The sequence below is a fragment of the Rutilus rutilus genome (assembly GCF_951802725.1).
Source record: "Rutilus rutilus genome assembly, chromosome: 3".
Taxonomy (NCBI): Eukaryota; Metazoa; Chordata; class Actinopteri; order Cypriniformes; family Leuciscidae; genus Rutilus; species Rutilus rutilus.
The window spans coordinates 20,923,093-20,947,813 of NC_140211.1; the positions used below are offsets into that span (position 1 = coordinate 20,923,093).

Sequence of the window (24,721 nt, forward strand, 5' to 3'; positions counted from 1 at the left end):
ATATGCAGCTGGATCTATACACCCAGATGAGTCTTATAGTTTCCACCTCACTCTGGAGAATGCACACCTCCGTTGCACCTTTGTGTGTGTTTGAATCACTTGCCACACCATTAAATCCTTTGACAACACACACCTGCGCTGGGCATTATGACTCACATTCAGCCTGACAGGACAACATTGACTGAGTCATTCCCTGATCATGTCATTTCTTGAATGTCAGTTGATGGGATATTGCCGATTAGTTATTAATGGCAGTGAAGCATATTATAGCTACTCAACCCCCACGTTTTACAGCTCTGGATAATAAACTGAAAATATTTACAACCAGTTTTAAGAAGTTGTAAAAGTCTTGTCAAATCATTTTTATATGCAAAATTAACACAGACACAGAATCAAAAGGTGAATAACCCGTATTTATATATTATTATTTATTATTATGAACATCCATGAGTTCAAATATGCCTTTCTTGCAGGGAAAATGAGTTTTCCTTTATAAGGATGTATGATGAACTGATCCATATGTGTTTACAGCAGATGGTAGAAATACAACAATGGAGGCTGATTTGAGAAGTCTATGTTGGTTGTATTGATTGTATATTGATTATGTAAGTGATAATGTACTACCAGCAGGCCTTTATCGTAAAATAAACATTGAATACTCACCCTGAATGGGTTTATTTTACGATAATTACCTCCTGACTGAACATTATCCTGCTTATTACACGCGGCTACATGAAATATTGAACTTTTTGCTATCACAATGTAAGTTGAAATTAGAATTTTACCTTTACAATATCTACGAAAAAATAGTCCATTACAAATTATAAAACCGATGGCCTAGCAACAAGTTGAACGCTACCACAGTATTACAGTAGCCTAAAACTGATAGGTCTATAAGTAACTGCTCTGATGTCAGTTTCTCGAAAATCGAGTTGTGTCTAGTTGTCTGCATGAAGCATCAAAGTATTTGTGTTTTGTATTGCCAATTGACATAAATTAATATCCAGTTTGATGAACTAGGCTACACTAGTCCTGCATAATGGTCAATCGCGGAAATGATTAAACACTGACCAAAGGACTATTGATCTAACCTGTAATCTTTCAAAAAGCATTATCATATAATTAGTCAGTCATGATTTCATTCAAAAATGTTTAGCCTTTTCTCTTGTTAAGATGCACAGCGCGAAGGCTGTGAGATTGTTATCAGAATGTCAGAGCAACACACAGTTCACACACACGGTCTGCAGTGCCAGATTATACCACCAGTGACAGTTACCACAGTGACGGCATAGACACACTTGCTGCCTCCAACTTTTAGTGGATAAGAGATAAAAGTTGTTAAAATGCCAGCGCTATTGTGACATTTCAGAAGCTTCGGGTGCTTCTAATTCAATTCCATATTTAGTGCAAAAATTACATCCCACGTGTCATGATTATCAAAATGAAAAGATGACAGTATATTCAACCTGATATTTCAACCTGACCTTTTAATAATATTATATGGTAAGGTGTATTTTGCGCATGATCTTTTAAAAGCACTGTGTTTACACATTCAAACCCTTTCCTCTCATCCTTCTTACTCTGCATTTGTTTCTAATTAATGAGTTTGCCTGTTCATACTCAGTCTGGATTCCAGTCTAACCCTCCACTTTGTAGCTTATTACTTCATCATGACGTGAACAGACAATTACGCATAAGTACATGCTAGGGACTATAATTAGGCTCCCTCATGGTAGGCATTTGCAAAACCTCAGGCTAGAATATATATTCGTTCATTCGACTAATTTATCACAATCAAAGTATATGGCAATGCCTTATCACCAATCCTCTGCTGGATATGAGAGACTATGTTAATGCATTCATTACTCTGCACACTCTTCTCAGATCCTGTCTAGGTTTTGGAATGTTTCATTTTGTATTCATAATGTTTTCTCCATATGTGTCAGTGTTAGCCGTTGACTGTAGTTTGCCCACAGACCAATATACACTTAGAATTAGGTTGGTTTGGTAAAATTTCCTTCAATTTGGATATAACAGTACTGTATCCATAATATATATATATGTCTTTATTTTATAAGTCTAAATGTTATCACAGTTGTTGACACAATCCTTTATTATAGTCAACATTATAATCAGTTAATCTAACTTCATGATTACCTGCATTAATACCTCTTACTCACAGAGTCTTACTATATGTTTACCGACCCAGTATTACCAGAACAAAGGCAAAACATGACAGTTATCCATCAAAGTCATTCAAATCAGATTCTGGGGCCAGATGCGAAATGGCTGTCATGATGAGCTATGGTAAAGTTATTGTTAAAACGCATACAGAGTGCATACATATGAAACAGAGTCCATGCAAGCTTGTCTCATAAACAAGGTGAAATTGAGCAGTGATTATATAATTGTCTATTCCATTCTGAGACAAAGTCAAAATCCACAAATATTCATACATATGAGATGCAACATACTTGTACTCTTTGGAATGATTCCTTTCCCTTTCACTTAAGCCAAATGCAAATTTACAGATTGATCACCTGCATCTTCTACACAGTAAAATCGAATAAGTTATTACTTAAAAACAGCATGCAAACCGATTGCCTTAAAAAAACGAAGTCAAGTGAAATAGGAATAGTAATTTGTACTGACAAATGCTTAGTTCACAAGAGTTCAAGTAATTAAAAAATAACTGTAGAGTGTTTACAGAACTGTGTTTTGCATGCTGAATGTTGAAGTCTGTGTGTCTCAAGAATGGTCAATTGCAAGATATTGTCACAAACATAGAGGGATTACATCAACCCAATTAAAAGTTCCACAAGGTGTTTATGACAGAAGTGGCCCAACCAAAGCGAACATTAATTCCCATAATAATGAGTTCAAACAAAAACATTTTAGGGAAATCAACATCAATTTATGAAGTCAGTATCATGTGATGCTCTCTCAAATTTTTCAGTTGTATTGACAATTCAATGTTCAAGATCAAATTAGTGAATGCAGTGAAACTAGAGAAAGATAACTGCAGAAGTGGAGGAAATTAGTGAAAAGACTATTAAGAATAGTCCGGCCTCAAAACGTATTTTTTGCTTGACAAAATGGCACTCAATGTCATTATATAATAAATAAATAATGTTAGCATCAGTTTCTGTGTTTTCTATTATATGCCTCTCACATCAAGCTCAATTCAGCCATAGATAGTCTTATAAATGTTGCTCCCCTTCTTATTGTGCAAAAAGTTCATTTCTTCTGTGGAGCACAAAAGATTTGAGAGTTTGTATTATAAAGTGCAGTAGCATTTTAATGGACAACATTCAATAGCTTTCTAAAAGTTAAAGATTATAATTTGAAAAGTATTTATCATTTTCAGGATACGCATCACGTTAATCCACAACCAAATGGAAATAATAAAATAAAAGGTCATTTATAACTAAATTATTATATTTTTTTAAATTATTATTTACAAACAGCTAGTGAGCCAATAGCACTGTACTTCCTTTAGAAATAAACAAAGAGGTAATAACATTTTGTAGTGCCACAGCTCCTCTTGACATTTTCACGCACATATACAATGCCCTTTCAAAAAACCTCTGAGGATTATACAACGGATTCTGAAAGGATCACTACAACAGAAGATTAGGGTATGTTTCTGGATTTACATATTTCATTTAAAATGTTGCATTTATCAAAAGAATGTTTCTTACTTGCATTCTGGTTGTAAGTGCAGCTGCATCCTATATGCAGATCAGTAGGCAACCTTTCCTATCAATAACAGATATACTCCTTTTTTCCCTTTAGTTTTCCCTTTGGCCTATTTTAAACACCTTCATTTCGAGTTAGGCTGAGGTCTGAGGGTTCAGCTTGCGGGATACTTTGGGGCTCTTTGTGGACTTGCGTGAGGTTTGGGGACTGGAGGAGCTGGGATCTGTTCTTCGTTGTAGTAGTGGGCTGCTTGAGCCTTTGGATCTGGATGGAGCCTGGAGTGTTTCTGGGGCTTTGAGAGGTTTGAGGTTTAAGAGACCACAGAAGTAATTACACTGATGCTGAATGTGAAACAGCTCAAAAACCTTCGGATTAGCTTCACAGGGAAACCCCTGATACCTGCATCAGAAAAAAATTAATAAGAATGCATCAAGAAATTACAGAATATTATAGCACTGTAAATTAAATCACATACAATACCATTCAAAAGTTTGAGGTCAGTAGGATTTTGTAATGTTTTTGAAATAAGTCTTTAGTCCAAGGCTGCATTTATTTGATCAAAATACAGTAAAAACAAGAATATTGGTAAAAATTTCAATTAAAAATAATTTTTCTATTTATTCCTGTGATTTTAAAGCTGAATTTTCAGCATCATTACTCCAGTCTTCAGTGTCACGTGATCAGAAATCATTATAACATGCTGATTTGGTGCTCAAGAAACATTTTTTATTATTATCACAGGTGATAAATGTGCTGCTTAATATTTTTGTGGAAACCACGATATGTTTCATGATTCTTTGACGAATAAAACTTTCAAAAGAACAGCATTCATGTGAAATTTTTGTGTTTTTTTTTTTGACAATGTAAAAGTCTTTGCTCTTTTGATCAACTTAATGCATCCTTGCTGAATAGAATATTAACTTCTTTCAAAAAAAGATTTTATCATTAGAAAACATGAATGAACTGTTCTTACAATACCCACCCCTTTGACCTGATTGCTATTCCGATATTTGTCAATATTACATCAACTCCTGCAAAAAACAATAGTATCAAAGTCAGCATTTGAACTAAAACTAGTGCGAAGACATGCATAATCATTTGTTTTGGATATATTTTCTTTAACTTACCCTCAAGTCTTGAGAACAGCACATTTCCACTGGTCCACTGGTGGATCCAGTGCTGGAGAGAAGAACATTTTTGTCCCACCTCTAACTTCTCATTTAATACCATTGACCCGGTATGATCCAATCCACAATACCGCTTATAGACACCCTTAAGCTCTGCCTCCGCTGTTGCATAAGGAACACTGCTTGCTGGACAGTACATGAAGTATAGAGGGATTACCCTGAAAAATATACATAGTCACAGTGACAACACATGTCAGATCAACTAGGATCCTCATATGCTCTTTGACTTTGATATACTATAATAAATCTACGGAATGAAATCACATGATTTGAGCAGATCTTGGTAGAGAAAAAACCTCACTTACTCCAGCGCTGCACCAAAGCTCTCTATCACTCTCGTCTCTGTAGCAAAGATCTTGAAGTATTCTCTGGCCATGTTCTGAATTCTACATTCCTACAAATTAGAAATTTATAGTCCTATAAATAAGGAACTTATGGGAAGAAATTCGAAATATTATATAGGATAAAAGTGTTACAACTTATCGTTGAGAAATGTTACAATTTTACCTGGATTTTTCAAAAACTTGAAAGAGCTGTCACCTGTTTTGTGATTTGGAGATTCCTTTCAGCCAATACAGTCTCCTCTCTGCTCTCATATGCAATGGGGCTCCGCACTTTTATAAAACATGAGCTGCCCGACTCAAACACAGGATCTAACCCATAGATCACTTTCAACCGTCTGGTTTTGTGCTCACATCCCATTCCGACCTGAGCTTCTTCTGTTGTAACACGGCCGTAGAACTTTGAGCCCCAGCAGCCAGCTTCAGCAAGACCTTTACTAAAGATCAGAGGAGTCATCTCAATCTCCTCCCCAACTTTATATGAAAGAGAGAGAGAGAGAGAGAGAGAGAGAGAGAGAGAGAGAGAGAGAGAGAGAGAGAGAAATGGTAAAAGGGACAGAGAGATTTATATGTATACTGATGGGTCAACAAAAGACTGAAAGCACTAGGCTATACAGCTGCTATTTTTTCTACCTTCCTGGAGCTCCTCACGCAGAAACATATTGGAAATAACTGTCAACAGATGTAACAGACAACATGAAGCACAGTCACAATTAGAATACATTCTCTAGAAAAAAAAAAGTCTGTGAGAATTTTATCATGGATAATTTAGACAAAAGAACACATTAGAAAGTTAAGAGCATAGATAAGACTTACACTCTGCACTGAGAAGATACTCTGTGGAATCTTTGCCATAGTCATTGGTAATTGTGCATCTGTAAACCCCACAGTCTCTTTTGGACATCCGTATAATAGCCAAGCACACCTGAGTCTCATCTCCTGCACTAAAACAGAAAACAAAACAATATACAAGCAGGCAGCAGAGTACGTAAGCCTATAATAATATAATAATACTAATATGCATCATGTTGTATTTTGCACGTTGTCATATGACACCATTAATGAAAGCATTAGGGTTTGAAGCACTGGATAACACTAGGGGTCAGTAAAACTCTAGGAGTGCGTACCTTCTCTTTATCTGTGCAATCTCCACCTCATCCTTGTACCACCTTATTGTCGAGTCACTTACTATATTGAAAAACTGACACCAGAGTTTCAGATGTCCAGAGGCATCAAACACCTCTGGTCGGATTTTACGGATAACCTGTGGAACTGCAAGGAAGGAGAGGGAGGACGAGAAATATAGGGGGATAAATGGTGTGATAAACAACATCCAAAGGCAAAGTGAACAACGGCCATAAACAACACAATAAGTTTGATTCCCAGGGAATGCATAAAATGCAATGTAGCTTTGCATTAAAGTGTGCCCAAATGTCTGAATAGAAATGTAGCAAAATGACACATGTCATTGTTTTATGTTCAAACACACCGTCACATTACAAGCATTATAAATAGTTGCTAGAATTCAGGTTTTCCGTCCGCTGTGAACCACTTGTCTACACTATTAATTGAAAATAACTGCTTTAATTGTGTGTTCAGTGTCCATTCCTCGATATCTTTACCTTTGAACTGGTTTTCTTTGTCTTTCTCTGTTGATTTGGGCTTAATGTTCTCATTTTCTGCAGGCTTGGGGAGGTCAGCCGGGACACTCTTCCGGGTGAGACGAGGGGAGTGCGTTTCTAATGATGTCTTCAACTGTGAGTTACTGACTGATTGTGACGGAGATTCAGGTTGTGTTTTCAAAGATAATATGTCCCTCTGATATGCATCTCTATTTGCTTCTTCAAGACATATGGCCATTCCCATTTCACTCCTCTCTGTTTTAGTGCTAGGTAATGTAGTCTTTTGATTCGTCCTGGTGGCAAGTTCACTGTGGGCAGCAGTAGAGTTGTCCTGATGGTCTGTATTCTTCAGTGGGATTATTACCTTACAGACACCAGGCTGGATCACTGCAGAATTGACTTCCTCCCCATATTTATCATTGTCTCTTGAGTTTATATGTGTTGCAGCACTGGACATGGTGCTGGTGGAACTTTGATCTGACATCTCAAGGTCCAATGCAGCTGATTTCAATTGTTTTATGAAGGAGTCAGAATCAGTTTTCAGATTAAGATCTGTTTTTGGATGACGAGTGGTTTCAGTTAATTCACACTCATTTGTCTTTCTGCTTTTGTCAGCATTGTGATGTTGCTTAGGAACCTCTGATAGTCTAATATAATCTGTTGAAACCTTCTCAGTGGAACAATGACTTGATGATTCAGGTCCTTGAATCAGGCTTTCTTGACTTAGTGAATGTTGATCAGGCTTGTTGACTTCAGAAGTTTGTGAACGTAGGGAGAGATCAAACTTCTCATCACGCAGACCTTCTGTAAAGCCGAAACAATCTCTGTTACCTTAAATTATACGCTTATCTCTGTAAAGCTGCTTTGAGACAATCTACATTGTTAAAAGCGCTATATAAATGAAGATGACTTGACTTGACTTTAAATTCCGAAACGGCTGTGGTTTTGTTTGTGGTGTCTGTGTCAAGTGTACTTGTTTGACTGACAGTGTTGCTATTTGTCACACTAGAGGTTACTGCATTTGCTTCAGTTCTGATTTGAACAGTATCTGATTTATTAATAGCACTCTTGCATACAGTGTGTTCTGTTTTGTCTGTGCTATTTTGAGATGTGCCGTCCACATCTGTAATACATATTGCAGGAATGGTAAATTCGGTGGGTAAAGCTTTTGAATGTTGGGAAAGGAATGTAGAGGGGCCAGAATGATCAATGCCTTTTTTTGCAGAGTAACTTTGCATCTTGTGATGAGTTGATACTGGTACTTCAAATGTGGTAACTTTAGATTGTTCCTGTGTGTCCATTTTAGAAACATTGTTTGTAGCTAGAGAAGAGCTCTGACACTCTCTGGCCTTAGTATCTTTCATTTCAACTTTAGTAATAGAGGAGCTATTCATGGTCTGTGGTTGCACCACATTCGAGTTTAACTTGCAAATTTGAACAAACTCTGTGACAATGACTTGATTTGTGGAATGGTTTGAGTTTGCCGTTGATTTTTCTTTTGAAATGCTGTTCTGTACATGCACATTTGTACTTGTATTTATGTTTGTCATCTCATTTTCTTCCATATTGTTAAAAGACACGGATGCAGGTTTTGTTTCACCCTTAGGTTTGTCAGACTCATTGATGAGTTGGTTTTCAGCTTTGCTATCCTTCTCAAACACGCTGGTTAATGTGTCATCTCCTAACGAGGAACTCATAGCTGTTGTAACTTGGCCATCATGAAGCATGTGTGAAACATGACCTGAGGAGATTTTCTCACTCGGCTGAGTGTTTTGAGGCCCAGTGACAAGTGTACTGCTCTTTGTTGATGCCACAGACTGGTCACCTGCTCTCAACTTCTGTCCCTGTGATGCAAGGTGGCAGGAACTTAGTGTGTCCGTAACACTCGCAGTGACCTCACGCATCAATGGGGGTTGCTCCTTTAACTTCTTGGATACTTCTTTATAAAAGGGAGGAATATCTTCAAGAATCGGTGACTCTGTGGGCGCAGTGTGAGTATCGCCTGCAGCCTGAAATCATAGAATTATATTTATTTATATTCAGAAGCCTTACCCATATTTATGTTGTTCCTAACCCTTGTAACTTTTCTTTCTTCTGTGGAACACAAAATAATATATTTTTTTCTATGCAATGAAAGTCAATGGGGTCCAAAGCAACATTGGAACCCACTGACTTTAATTAGACACTACACTAGAAATCTGGGTCGGTAAGATTTTTAAATGTTTTTTAAGAAGACTTTTATGCTCACCAAGGCTGCATTTATTTGATAAAAAAATGAAATATTTTACAGTTTAAAAGAACTGTTTTCTATTTTAATATATTTAAAAATTGTATTTACCCCTGTGATGGCAAAGCTGTCATCACTCAAATCTTCAGTGTCACATGATCCTTTAGAAATCATTCTAATATGCTGATTTGGTGCTCAAAAAACATTTCCGTTGAGCTGTTTTATAATTTTTGGAAATTGTGAAAAAAAAAAAAACATTTGGTCAATTAAATGCATCCACATGGAATAAAATGATTATTAATTTCTTTCAAATTAAAATCTTACTGACTGTAAGTATGAATGTATGAAAAAAGCCCACTAAGATCTTCTTTTGAGTTCCACAGACAAAAAAAAAAAAAAAATCCTACAGAATTGGAATGACACGAGTCAGCTAAAGATGACAATTTTCTTTTTGGCGGTAAATTATTATCCCTTTAATATATACCATATACTAATATATATTCTCATGTACCTATTTACTTTTAATTGTAAAAAAAGACATTTCTTTAATGGAAAGCTAATTTCCTCATACCACAGAAATAAACCAGTGACCAGTTGCATACACTACTTAGACAAGTCTTATAGGGGTGGTTGATTATGATCTCACTTTTTCTAACTTTAGTTAGTGTGTAATGTTGCTGTTTGAGCATAAACAACATCTGCAAAGTTACAACGCTCAGTTCAAAGCAAAGGAAGATATTTGCTTTTAAATAAATAGTTTTTTAAGGACTACAACAAACGGCTGGTAGGGACTACAAGACATTCCTCCCGGGTTAGTGACATCACCAACCCTATAATTTACATAAACCCCGCCCCCTGAACACGATTTATTGATTATCAAGACAGAATATGCTAATCAATGACCAGAAGATAACTACACATAAGCTACATAAATTCATCAACTAAGCATACAGAAATGTCCTGTTTTATTGAGTGTGTTACAACTTCTTCTTGAGTCTCTCCATCATTGTCTGACTCCGGTTTAAACATAAAAGGCTAAACGTTTTTGGACACAAGCTCTTGAAGCTCCGCCCTCTGTGCCAGGAGCAGCAGCTCATTTGCATTTAAAGGGACAGACACAAAAACAGTGCGTTTTTGCTCACCCTCAAAAAAGTGACAATTTTAACATGCTATATAAAATATCTGTGGGGTATTTTGAACTAAAACTTCACATACATACTCTGGGGACATCAAATGCTTATTTTACATCTTGTTCGGTTCTAACTTTTTGAAGTCTGTTGCATAAAAAGGTTGATCGGTCTAATTTTAATCAGAAAATTAAGACCGATGCTGCTAGTTTGTCAAACTAGTTCTTAAGACCTTGAAATCTTAGTGGCTCAGTTTATGCAACTGGCCACAGATATACTGGTTCTGTTGCACTGTACTAATGCCAGATCCCTGACTACTGTAAATCTGCAGGGAGATTCTGCCGCTTAGCACTTGAGTCCTTAATCTAAAATCAACAGAGCATTATATTAGCTGAACCTCTGTAATATTAGCACTTGATTATCTCTCATTTAGCTAGGACAAGAGAAAAAACAAGAGGAAGAACCAGAGAAAATAAGGGGATTCAACATTACTTTATTTGAAAGACCCCAATATTAGATAATGTGAATGCCCTAATTATATGATTACAAGTTAGAATGAGAAGCCACCTGTTTTCAGTTGACTAGGTCTATCTTTGCTTCGTATTTAGTATCTATTGCCTTGGGGAAGCTGTTGCACTGGCCATATTTAGCAAGTATTTTAAGGCTTTATGAGATCGGAGGGGAATGTGGGATTAAGGAGAGCAGCTGGTCTGTCGACAGCACTTACGGCTTACACAGTAAAGTTGTATTTTGTATCTGCTTTTAAAACGGCATGTAGCAACAGGTGGTTTGGGACAGCAAACACATCTGATTGATCTCAGGATCTCTATACTACTGTGTACCCTGGAGCCACAATGTGCGTAATGGGAATATTATCGTTGTCTGTGACCCTACTTGTGTGTCATTTAAGATGGGTCTTGTCACATCATCAAAGTCATGCTTGTGGCACTATTTATAGTTTATGATTGTGGCTGAGGGGGGTTACTGGTCTCACTACCACTGGGAACATTACACTCGCATGAAGTCACAGCCAGACCATGAGGAAACACTCACCAAACCCCTAAGGGAGCATGCAGATACATTCCTCTCCCCTGTGTCCACATTGACGTCATTCCCGCCACAAGAATGAGGCAAGATCCTCACACATGTACTTACTGGGTTTCTATTCCCGTGTTCATCAAAAAGTTTGAGGTTTGATGTCCCTTTCTCAGATGATTCTGTTTGCTTCGTGATTTCGACTACCTTGTTTGTCTGGGTTGTCATGGAAACCTTCAACGGTGGTCGTTTTTGGGTTGCAATTGGCTTTTGAACTCTTTTTGATTCTGAGGAACTTTCCTGTGCATTCTCTGACAGTTTTTCACTCTTTCTGTCTGTTATGTCCATATTCTTTCTAGATTCAGTCACTGAGGCGATCTGAGCATCCTGAGCTCTCTTTGATTCTTTTGAGGGACCTTTGTTCACATTCACTGACTGTTTTTCTTTTCTTTTTGTATCTGTTATGTCCATTTTGTTTCTAGATTCAGTCACTGAGGTGATCCGAGCACCTTGAGCTCTCTTTGATTCGTTTAAGGGACTTTTGTTCACATTCACTGACTGTTTTTCATTGATTTTTGTGTCTGTTATGTCCATTTTTGTTGTAGATTCAGTCACTGTGGTGATCTGAGCACCTTTAGCTCTCTTTGATTCTTCTGAGGCACTTTTGTTCACATTCACTGACTGTTTTTCTTTTATTTTTGTGTCTGTTATGTCCATTTTGTTTATAGATTCAGTCACTGACTGTTTTTCTTTGATTTTTGTGTCTGTTATGTCCATTTTGTTTCTAGATTCAGTCACTGTGGTGATCTGAGCACATTGAGCTCTCTTTGATTCTTCAGCGGCACTCTTGTTTACATTCACTGACAGTTTTTCTTGGATTTTTGTGTCTGTTATGTCCATTTTCTTTCTAGATTCAATCACTGAGGCGATCCGAGCACCTTGAGCTCTCTTTGATTCGTTTGAGGGACATTTGTTCACATTCACTGACTGTTTTTCTTTCATTTTTGTGTCTGTTATGTCCATTTCATTTCTAGATTCAGTCACTGTGGTAATCTGAGCACCTTTAGCTCTCTTTGATTCTTCTGAGGCACTTTTGTTGACTATCTCTGGCTGTTTTGTACTTTTTTGTCTGTCTGTTATGTCCATTTTGTTTCTAGATTCAGTCACTGAGGCGATCTGATCGACTGTGTTCTGTACCTCCATCTTCTCATTGGAAGTCCCTCTCTCATTCATCATCTCTTCCCTTCTTCCAGTTGGTCTGTTTTCCTTGCTTCTCTCTGTTGCAGCTGTCGAGATTTTGAGCTTCTTCTTGATATAATGCTCATTGGTCTGTTTGCTGGAGGCATTATGCACAGTATCATGGATATACATTAGCCCCTCACTGTCTTTGTCTCTGTTTGCGATCATTTCAGAGTTTGAGATGCCATGGAAAAGTCCTGCTGCTGACACTTGAACTGGAGCAGTTAGTCTGTCCTCTACTGGAGGTGTTTCCACCTCTACGGCTTTCTCCTCTGAAGGGCTGCCAGCGCCCTTGGTCTCCATGGACCTGCGTTTCCTCTGGGCTCTTTCAGGACTACTGTCGTGCTCAAAGGCTGCTGGGACATTCTCTTTGCCTATATTGCGGTGCTCCTCCTGCTCATGGCGACGGTTCTCGTTTCGCAGTTTAAGCTTTGCAAAGTAATTTTGATGAATCTTGTACTCGCTCATTGTTCCGACCTCCAACACACCTGAACATGACACAATGCCTCGACTGTTCTGTGCTGATGCTTGGTAAATTGCAGCATCCTCCAGAGTACAGCTAAGATAGAAATAAGCACTGTAAATGTTCACTAAACAATAATCAAAAGAAGAAAAAAGGTTCTAAGAAAAGAGCATACTTGTATATTTGGAGTGTGTGTGTCTTGTCGTCACGTGATATTTCATATTTGGGAAGGCCGCAGTATCTGTCCAGCTGTATGTCATCTTTGTACCATGTCACCTCAGGAACTGGGTAGCCTGCAAATGGGATGGTCAAAAACAAAACCTGGTGAGCAGAAAGTTTGGACCACTTTACTAATGTTCCATTATACAGTATAATGCATTCGCTTGCTTTGATGGGATACCTGAGACCACACAGTTGAACTTGACGTTTGCATCTTCAGACACAGCTTTGGATTTTAAGGTGGACTCAATTGTTGGCGGTGTCTCCTCAGTTAATTGAGCCATGACACTGCAGAGAGTGCTCCTAAAATGGAGGTAAATATATAATTGATCTAAGGCTAAATTTGCATAAATCATTTGCATTATCATCAGCATAGCACTGTCATCACAGTCACCATTATTGTTAGCATTCATGCAAAGTAAGATTTACAGTGGTTATATTAGCTAGGTAAGACACAATATTAAAATAAACGGAAAATTCTAAATATTAGAACTGAATAACCAATAGTTTGTTGTATAAATTAGCTGAGAATATGTTGTTTGACTCTAGATAATGGCAGGTAATTCTGATGTTACAGCATCATTGATGTGTTTATCATAAGCTTTCCTAATACCTTACAATGACTTCACCAATTGGGTGTTTTTTCTATGTCCCTTTTGTTTTATTTTTGTTGTATGAAGTTGACAATAAACAGAAAATTAGTCTTTGAAAGTTTTTTCATAATTTATTCATTCATTTTATGTATAGATAATATGGTTCTAAAAATTGTTTTTGTGATTTTAAAGGGGCTATATGTAAGAATTTTCATGTATTAAACATTTTTTATTGCCAATGTGTGATGTGAATAGCTTGTACCGAAACTTAAAAAAAAACGAGACCTTCCCTGACTTCATAGGTTGTCTATGATAGCTGTAGACTGATTTTGATGTCAATGACTTGGGATGATTTTATCTGGAAAATCAAAGGAATGTGTTACCTGTGCTCCCAAGTGGCTCTCTTCCATTCAATTACACATTAAATAGGCCTATATTATTCAAATTTCAAATAGTAGTCAGAACAATGCCGAAAGAGCCATTCTGTACTGTAATGTCAATTGTCATGCAAAGAAAGGGATTAATTCAAACAGTCTCACATAGCCAGATTTATATAGTCTCAAATATAAATTTGCTTCTAAGCATATAGCGAAAAAGAACTTGGCCTTGAACATTTTGGGGCCTTGAATGAATCACATTCAGTCTCTTGTAATGTGCATGAGTACGAGCGCAAGCATGAGCAATGAGTTGCTGGCTGCAGTTCACATCGGCCACCGGTTTCGCTAATAAAACAGGTTTCTGAATTCTACATATAGATTCATTATTTACTCCCCCTCAAGTTGTTCCAAACCCATAAGACTTTCGTTCATCTTAGGAACACAAATGCAGATCTTTTTAATGAAATCAGAGCTTTCTGTCCCTCCATTGACAGCCTACGCAACTACCACTTTCAAGGCCCAGAAAAGTGACATAATCCAAGTGACTCCAGTGGTTTAACCTGAATTTTATGGTGACGCAATTTTTATTTTATTTTACCACTTTAGTTACAAAATATTAATCTCAGATGTGCATTCACGCAACAACGTCTGCTCTCGCATCAACCCGCATGCATCATGGTGCACTCGTGAACGCACGTTTGAGATGAATATTTTGTAAATAAAGTGGTGAAATAAAATGGAGGCACATGAATTACTTATGGTGTCTTTACTACCTTTCTGGGGCTTGAAAGTAGTTGCTTAGGCTGTCAATGGAGGAACAGAAAGCTCTCAGATTTCATCAAAAAGATCTTCATTTGTGTTCTGAAGATGAACAAAAGTAAGGACACAAGTAATTAATGACAGAATTTAAATTTTTGGGTGAACTGCCCTTTTATCTAGACACATTAAGTAAGGAGCATGCTTGAAATATCAATTGTGAGCAGGATTTTTGTATTGTGCATCAAATTATTTATTTACTGCATTTAGGATACAGTACAAACAATTTTCAACACCATCATTTTCATTGCAAAATTCTATTAATCAATTTATCATCAAGATGTGATGGAAATTACACTACAGTGGGAATTTTCATGAAAAATGGAAAAACATCAGAATTCTCCTGTGTATGTTGGACATTGTTAGTGAAAACAAATGAAATCAACTATTGAGAGTGTGAAAATAGTGTTTTAAGAGACTATTTTCTAAAAGTCCACAAGAACAAAAGTGCCTGAAATTGAAGAAACACCAATAAATCAAAACTGCTGAGAAATTTGTTAAGTTAGCCAGTTCTGGATAACAGTTGTTTTTTTACCTGGATGGCTTGAACTGAGAGAATCTATGGCCAACATAGCTAAGCAGAGATGAAGCAAGCACAAGAATCAGCCATGCGCACAAGTTTGTTTTAGTGATGAACAAAATCACACAACCATAGCATTCAGGTCTATTTGTAATGAAGGACATGAATTTCTTTATTTTGGGAATTATGTTGGCCAAAACTGAAATCAATAAAATCTCCATAGTAATTTATAATGCATGTCACATTTATTTTTTGCACATTGTAAAGCTTTCATAATATTTAAAGGTTGTGTTTTTGACAAAACAGATTTGATAAAACCGTTGCTCTTGCGGTAAGTTGGGCACTGGTGAATACTAAAAGACATTTATTGAGGGTGGCATGCGCACTACTTATTTATAACCTTATGACCTTCACACAAGCCTTTCAAGAGTCCAACAGTGGTGGAGCTCTGAACTATTGGCAGTAAAGTAAGGAAATCAAATATCTTCTCTTCAGTCACCCTGTATTCTAGGCTTACACAGTTTATTATTATTATTTGTTTATTCAGAATTATAAACAACGTAAGCTTGAATTAATTCGTAATATAAGGAAGCATATGGCTTGTAATATGCATTCTTTATGTGCTGTTTATTTAAGCTTATAAATCTAAATCGTTGTTTAAGCCCTACTGCATTATTTATCACAAATCTCCAATTTAACAATCACTAAAAACATGTATATTTTGAAAGCAGTCATCTAACAGATGCTTTTATCAACATATTACAGGGACAGTCCTTCTGTCCTTTACATGAGGGCACTGATTTTACATCAGGAATCATAAACCTGTACCTGCTTTCAGATCGGACACTGCTCAGGTAGCTCCTTCTGCCAGACCTTCTATTCTGAGAGGCATCGCTGGCACTGTAGTAAGACCGTCCATCACTCGAGAGCGAACGGTTCATCAGCCTTCTGGAACTCATCTTCTTAATCTGTAAGTCTCACATGCATTCACAGAGTCATCTGCTTGTATCCGACATTCTTAAAGCCTGTCAACATTAAACGCAAAAGTGTTTGTTTTCCCAAACTTAGAAAGTTAAGGGGTCGAGCAAAAATCTTCTGTCATCACAGCCAGCATCCCAGCAGTAGATTTCTCACTGGTTTATGTCTTTACTTTGACACTCAGGACAGGGGTGCACTTTACAAGCTCAGTGTTTTCTTTCAGTGCCGTTGGACTCCTGGGGTGGTGCACGGGGGCATAAGACTCTGCTGTTTCCAATCAGTCTGCAGCTTGTGTGGCCATGAAGGCTAATTATAGCAGGGCCACAAATAGGCACACAAACACATCACATTTTCCAAAACTGACTTACTAGCTTTTTTTTTTTAAATAAAATGTCATTCTCTTGCTGAAATCCATGATCGAAGTCCCTATTACGTTTTTCAAGCTCTCCCAGCACCACTAGCATAAACAGGTAAGCCAGAACCATGTTAATATGCTCCCAAGTGGGTGTTGAGAGGATACGTGGTGTTTGTTAGTCCTGTCGTAACCCAGCATAACCCTTAAATGGGCCGTCTATTCAAGTAAACCTGCTCGTCTGCCTGATGGCATTTCTCTGAGCTCCATTAAATCTGACTATAAAGTCAGGCATCTGGGACATGGGGATCCTTTCCAAGCACCAGGAGGCTGTAGTTACATGGACATCTCATGATGATAGTTTTCATCCTGTGTTGATCAATGGAAGTATGGAAAGCTTGTCAAGGACTTTGATTTGTGGTGCCACATGCAGGTGAACATCAGGTCACACCAGGAACCACTGAAACCAGTAACCTTCCAAAATGTACCTCTTTTGTATGACATGGGCTGGATATGGCCTACACTACCGTTAAAAAGAATTTCCAGCATCATTACTCCAGTCTTCTGTGTCACATAATCCTTTAGAAATCATTTTTATATGCTGCTCAAAAATGCTGAAAAGTTGTGCTGCTTAATATTTTGTGGAAACGTGATAGAAAGCTCAAAAGAACAGCATTTATTTGAAATATGAAATATTTTGTAACATTAAAAACATTTCACGAAAAAAGAAAGAAAGAAAAAAGAAAATAAAAGAAAAAACTTACCCCAAACTTTTGAACTGGAGTGTATAAGGCACTATTAAACATAGAAATAATGGGCAAATTCAGTCTTAATTTCAGATTGGAATAAAATATCTGTTTTTTTACGGATATATACTCAACATTGACTCCAATTTGCTCAGGTTTAAAGAAAATGGTGGCTTGGGTGTGTTTCATCATTATTAAAGCCCATTGTTAGGATAATAGTAGGTAGCCTAGTTAATTCAGTTAATTTGTAGCACTGACAGTTACATTGCACCAGTGCTGCTCTGAGCTGTGAGCAAAATTAGTTAAAGTCTATGACCAAAACACATACAAATTTAAAGGGATAGTTCGGCCAAAAATGATATTAAACCCATGATTTACTCACCCTCAAGCCGTTCGAGATGCATATGTCAATCATTTTTCAGACGAACACATTTTCAGTTATTTTAGAAAATGTCTTAGATCTTTCAGTGGTTATAATGTCAAGTTATGGGGTACACTCCTTCAAGTCCCAAAAATGTGCATGCATCCTTCACAAAAGTAATCCATCCGGCTCCAGGGGGATAAACGAAGGCCTTCTGAGGGTAATCCGTGCGGTTTTGTCGTAAAAATATACATATTTAAAACTTTATAAATGAAAATAACTGGCTTCCGGCAACGGTCGACGCGCGTTCACGGGAGATGGATGCCGGCGTATGACGTAGGACGTAGCGTTTGATTTAGCTATACTTCGTTCTACGTCACAACGCTTACTACGCTACGTCCTACGTCATACACCAGCATCCATCTCCCGTGAACGCGCGTCGACCGTTGCCGGAACGTTACGACAAAACCGCACGGATTACCCTCAGAAGGCCTTCGTTTATCCCCCTGGAGCCGGATGGATTACTTTTGTGAAGGATGCATGCAGATTTTTGGGACTTGAAGGAGTGGACCCCATAACTTGACATTATAACCACTGAAAGATCTAAGACATTTTCTAAAATAACTGAAAATGTGTTCGTCTGAAAAATGATTGACATATGCATCTCGAACGGCTTGAGGGTGAGTAAATCATGGGTTTAATATCATTTTTGGCCGAACTATCCCTTTAAGATGGCAATCTGACGTTCCGTATACCATGCTTGAACTAAGGCTGGTTAATTTAGTGTTGACAGTGTTGTGTTCATTCTGCTGCTTTATGAATTTCCCCTCACTTTTTACCTTTTTTTGCCTGTTTAATGTCTAATCTCTTCTGTGAATAAAAACCTTGTGCATTCAGTATCTACAACCAATTCTGAGGTATGGGGCTTTACACAGATAATATGGCACCTTTGACTTTTTCTGCCATATTTTGTCATGAATTACTTATAAGCTCTCCTTGTATATAAGCTCTCCCCTCTCATCTCCCCTTTTAGGTTTGCCCGACGATTAGCATTAGCAATATATGAAAATTTGTTGAGAGATTTGGATGAGAGGAGTGTTTCTGCCGACTAGTGGTAATTGCTTAACATTGCAATGATTTCTGCAGCGATCACACTTGCCTGTTGACTCTGATTGATTACTCAAATACATTAAGATATTAGTTAAACGTCATTTATCATGCACTTTCACATCAGTAGGCTACACTCATATGTAAGTAAGAACATTTAGAGAAGGCCTCGTTCCTACAATGTCTCAGAGGATCGCAGCAAGGTTTCTGGAAATTATTTTAAAATAGTTCAGTAAGAATGTTGAAAGTTGAGATTACAATTCTACATCGATTACTGCAGACCTACATCAAGTGGAATTTCTTATTTATTTTTTTAATGATTTTATGAAACTCACAAAACTGCGTAAGTACATTAAATTTGGTTTGGAGAAGGTTTATTTTTTTTATTTTTTTTAGAAAAACATAAAAATAAACTGCTTTAATGCCTTCTTGGTACAACACAGGGTAACCAAATTATGGTATGAATCAATGAAAATAAAATATGTAATTTACAGAAAATAATAATCTGATGCTGTACAGTGAGCAGGAAGATCACATGGCTCAGGCACAGTCGAGTCATTGTATAACAGTGTAATTCATTATCCATTTCAGATTGTCTTCTGAAATACAACATTTCAATCTGCTATTGCTTTGAGTGAAACATACCATTTGAAATGTCCGAAACAGTGTCCATCGTCACCAGTAAGAGATCTGAAGAATTAGTCAGTCACAGTATATTAGAGCTGATTTATAGCGCCACCTGCCGATTGCAAACGGCACAGTGTCAGACAAACAATCAACACATTCTTAGGTTACTGAATTTGTAATGCACTTCTCAACCATCTTGTTGTTTTAGGTTAACAAAACACTTTTCTGCTGGCTTATTAGTGTCATTTTGTATTGCTTCATTTCTTTTTGTATTATTATCGCATAATCACCAGTGCAGAGACAAACATATTAGGATTTCGATGCAGGTGTTTTCATCTGTGCCATCAGTGGTATTGTTGCATACTGTTTCTAGTTAGGCTATTTTACGAAGCTACACACACACAGCACACAACAGCACATAAAAGAATTACATCACACTATGTTGCTTTCTCGAAATGTAGGGTTTCAACCCCCAAATCTTTTCAGGACATTTGCAATTGCTGTAGGCCTGACAACTGACAGTACCAACGAGTTCCAGTTAGGTTTTATTTTTATTTTCTTGACATAAGCTTTTCTACCAAAGATATTTAAAAATGTGCATATAGTTATGTGTGATTACTTCCACAGATGACCTTTGTGTCTTAAATTTACCATCAGTTTGTCATTTAAATTAAATTACTCTGCCACTTGTCTTACAGCTAATACAACCCTTTACTAATATGTGTCTCATGAAGGCAACAGAAAAGTAACAGAAATGAAACATTTTGTCATTTGGTTTAGACTGAAAATGCATTTACCAGTTCAGCCATTCTGAGACTATATGCCTTTGGATAAGATCATTTCATAATCACACAACTGGATAAACTAGTTGTGTGAACAAATTCATCATCACCTACAGAAGACATCGTCACATTTTAATTTTGAAAATTAAGGCTGTGTAAGTGAAAGAATGAGGTCTCCAAAATAATGATGCATGCTTAAAAAAATAATTGAACAAATTATAGATAATTCAATGTTCTTTTCAGAAATAGGTTAGACTTTCAAATATTTCACATTACTTTGTCCATCCAGTGCACTTTCTTCACCCTCATCAGAACATTTGAATCTCAAGGCCGCCATCTTCCACTAAATATCAGTGCTCATTTGTATGGGATAAAATATCGTTTCTCACTCTAGATTGGTTAAAGGACAGTGGGAATTTTCAGATGACCCATACTTTGGTGTTAAAAGTCTTTACACAAATGTATTCTCAGTAACTCTTTACCATAAGGTTGAATTTATTAATCCATTAGGTATCATGAACTAACAATGAGCAACTATATTAAAGCATTTTTTAATTTCAGTTAATTTAAGTGTACTATTATTCATTGTTAATTCATGTTTGTTCATAATAAAGATGAATAAATAGTTTATGAGTTCATGATACCTATAATGTGAACAAATCAAACCTTATAGTAAAGTGTTACTAAATTCTCATCAAAACACCACTGAAGCACTATTAAAAGAGATGACACTGTCAATGGCTTTGATCCATACCATCGACCCACAATCATGTTTACAGTATGATATGGATCAAATTTACACCTTGTACCAACATATTACACTTACAAAATACCTCACACAAAAAACCTCCAAACTCACTCTCAAACTGTCCAACATTAAAGAGATAGTTCACCCAAAAATGAACATTCTCTCATCCTTTACTCATCCTCATCATGTCACATGACTTTGATTAATCTTCGAAAAACATATGAAGATATTGAGAACTGTCTTCTGTCCCTCCATTGAAATTCCAGGTAACCAAAACTCCAAAAAGGTAATATAAAGGTGTCATGAAATGAATCCATACGAATTGGGCAGTTAAATCCAAGTCTTTTAAAGAGATACGATCACTTTATATGATGAACAGAATTAAACATATCACAAATGGTCAAAATGTAGGTTTTTTATTGTTCATCATAATCTCTCATAATTGATTCTCACACTGGAGCTTCTGTATGTTCACCATATGTGATGTGCTTTATGAATGTGTGTCACTCATTATTTAGTAAATAAAAGACTACACTGAATCTGTTCATCATATAAGCGATCAAATCTCTTCTTGTAATAAACCACTCGATTCATTTGGTTTTGTTTTATGACAAACTGGATGGACTTTCAATGAAGGAACAGAAACCTCTCAGGTTTTATTACAAATATCTTGTGTTTTATTAGATTAGATTAACCAAAATCTTACGGGTTTAGAACAACATAAGGGTGAGTAAAAGACAACAGAATTTTCATTTTTGGGTGAACTATGGCTGTCTCGGCCCCTGTCTATTGTCTGGCCAATAAAGGCAACTTTGTCTTTGATTGCAGTATGAGGTCTTACTTGTCACAGTCTGGTTGAACATTTCTTGAGTGTAGATATTACATTTAAATGATAGATAAAGGACGTGTGGGTGACAGCAGCATTTAAAGACCTATACATACAATTTTTTACCCAAATGCTGCAGAGAACAATTTCACAATAACTAGAGTTGAAACACACAGGTTCTCGTCTTGGCATGGTAGGAAGTCCACGGCTTTGGCTATGTAGATAATAGTAATTTCGTTTTAAACTCATGGTACATGGTATGATATTAATGCTTAGAACGTCCCACTCTCAAACTACTACAGACTACACTCTCAGGAGAGAGGGGTGCTATTGCACTCAAGTCTCAGTTATTTGTTAATGAGATTCCCACCCATCCAGCGCAACTTGCAGGCCAGCCAGCGCCTAAGGGGGCAAAAGTATTCATAGTGGAACTGCTGGAATTCGGGTGTCCTCCGGATGTCCCTAAGAAGGGCCAAGTCCAGCTCAGATTCTGTTAGCACAATAAGAAGGATAAGGAGGGCAAAGAGCAGAGCCAGGGTCACTAAGAAAAGACGGGCCAAACTACAGATGAAATCATTCACCCCTTCCTCTGGGCCGTGTTGGGTTGGCTGAACCTTCTCCAGGTGGGAACGTTTCCCTTTGGGCTTAACGGCCTGTGGCCTTGCCTGGTTTTGAGTGCACGGTTCTGTTCCTCCTTCATCTTGGATCCTGCGTGGGCCGTTCGTGTGGCGAACCTGAGCCTGGTCCGAGGGGTCATTGGACACAGGTGTGGGAAGCACGCTGTCAGAGGGATTGTAAGAATCCTCAGAAAATTCAGCTGTTCCGCTTCCTCCCTCGGCTCCATTTCCATGGGAGCGTAGGAATGAGTTGCCATTGGAGACCGATCGTACTGGTGTGGAATGGCCACTGTCACGCAGGGACTCCAAACCTGAAACAGAGTAAGGATGTTCAGTGATTGTGTTTGATGCATTGATGTCTATTTGCTTTCAGGATTTTGTACCAGTCAGAATTGAATAAAAGGAAGTGCAATTTACTGAATTGGTTTGAGAAATGTAACCAGCTTTCTGGGAAATTAAGTTTTCTTCCATCCTGGACAATACATTTGTAAAAAAAAAAAAGTATAGAATATATACACTATGTACACTAAGTTTGGGGTTGGTATGATTTTTAAAATGCGTTTTATATAAGTAACTTATTCTCACAAATGCTGAATTTATTTAAATAAATATTTCAGTGATAGTGTGATACTTTAAAAGAACTGTTTTCTATTTTAGCATATTTTGAAATGTAATATGATCCTGTGATGTCAAAACTAAATATTTAGCTGCCATCACTACAGTGTTCGGTGTCACATGATCCATCAGAAATCATTCTAATATGCTGATTTGCTGCTCAAGAAACATTACTCATATTTATCAATGTTGAAAACAGTTGTGCTGCTTAATGTTTTTGTGGAAATCGTCCTACACTATTTCAGGATCCTTTGATGAATCGAAAATTCAAAAGAACAGCATTTATTTGAATTAGATTTCTTTTTGTATTTACTGTCACTTTTGATCAATTAAATGCATCCTTGCTGAATAAAAGTATTAAAGGAACACTCCACCGTTTTTTCATATTAAACTATGTTATTCCCTTAACTAAGACGAGTTGATACATACCTCTCTCGCCTCAGTGCGTGCACTCAATCGCTCTGGCGCGCGGCGGAAAGGATAACTATAATGTATTTGACGAATAGCACTTGGGAGCACTTCGACTCGGCGCAGTAATATCATCACTCCTGAAAAATCCTCTCCCCCTCTCCCTCTCACTTCTGTCATTAGAACCAACGTGACTTTTTACTGCGCCGAGTCGAAGTGCTCCCGTGTCCCAAGTGCTATTCCGCCATACATTATAGTTATCCTTTTTACCCGCTTAGAAAAGCGCCACGTTTTATTTTGTGTCACCATACTTGGTCGTGTAACTACTCGTATAACTGTATTTAAAATGGGGAAATGTGGAGGTGTTTGGTCGCTTCTAACTTCATCTCTGTTTGGTCCCTAATGAATGAACTGGGCTAAGCTAAGTGCTATCAAAGTGTCGCCGCGCACCAGAGCGATTGAGTGCACGCACTGAGGCGAGAGAGGTATGTATCAACTCGTCTTAGGATGGAAGAAAACTTAATTTCCCAGAAAGCTGGTTACATTTCTCTAACCAATTCAGTAAATTGCACTTCCTTTAATTCCAATTTAACTTCATGTGTGCTGTGGCCATTTCATTTCAAACTGAAGAATTAAAATCAAGTCAATTATGAAATTGCCCAATCCTAATGTATTGTACTGATTTCACAAGCTTATCTGTACCACTGGTCTAAACAATGTTCAAAAGTTTCAGAATGGGTAAATTAATTAAAAGTTGTATATTGGTATGGAAAGATAAATGTGTGGCAAATCTACTTCAGCACATCAATATCCAAGCTGCCTCCAAATAATGGATATTCAGAAAAAGAAAAAGTTATTAGAAAATCAGAAGAAAAAAAAATCTGTTTAAGTTCTTTATTTTTTTTTGCTAGTTAACATATAAGTGACATTCCATTATTATTCACAGAGACCATTTACATTCATTAAACTGGTACCAATGTATTGATAATATGCACTGACTATGATGTACTGTTGTAATCAAAATTATTAAGCCCCATTGCTTTCAGCTGTTTGCAATAAACAAATAAAAAAAAGAAGTAATTTAAGTAG

General features: G+C 37.2%; 2 protein-coding genes across 2 annotated transcripts in view; both read right to left on the reverse strand.

Annotated features, from left to right (window-relative positions):
- Positions 1-3,474: 3,474 nt before the first annotated feature.
- Positions 3,475-17,588, reverse strand: alpk3b (alpha-kinase 3b). The gene is made up of 15 exons (XM_084404321.1): positions 16,294-17,588; positions 15,481-15,519; positions 13,341-13,462; positions 13,116-13,233; positions 11,359-13,036; positions 7,760-8,858; positions 6,850-7,653; positions 6,355-6,499; positions 6,044-6,171; positions 5,861-5,899; positions 5,427-5,701; positions 5,192-5,280; positions 4,827-5,044; positions 4,682-4,730; positions 3,475-4,098 (listed from the first exon to the last, which is right to left on the reverse strand). The coding sequence occupies exons 1-15, from the start codon at positions 16,422-16,424 to the stop codon at positions 3,834-3,836; spliced, it is 5,199 nt and encodes a 1,732-aa protein (XP_084260447.1). The 5' UTR covers positions 16,425-17,588; the 3' UTR covers positions 3,475-3,833.
- Positions 17,589-19,409: 1,821 nt separating this feature from the next.
- Positions 19,410-24,721, reverse strand: part of frmd5b (FERM domain containing 5b) — a 34,437-nt gene continuing 29,125 nt past the window's right edge. The window contains exon 14 of the mRNA XM_084403894.1: positions 19,410-22,920. Coding sequence (XP_084260020.1) covers positions 22,340-22,920 — 581 coding nt within the window. The 3' untranslated portion in view covers positions 19,410-22,339. The remainder of the gene's footprint in view (positions 22,921-24,721) is intronic.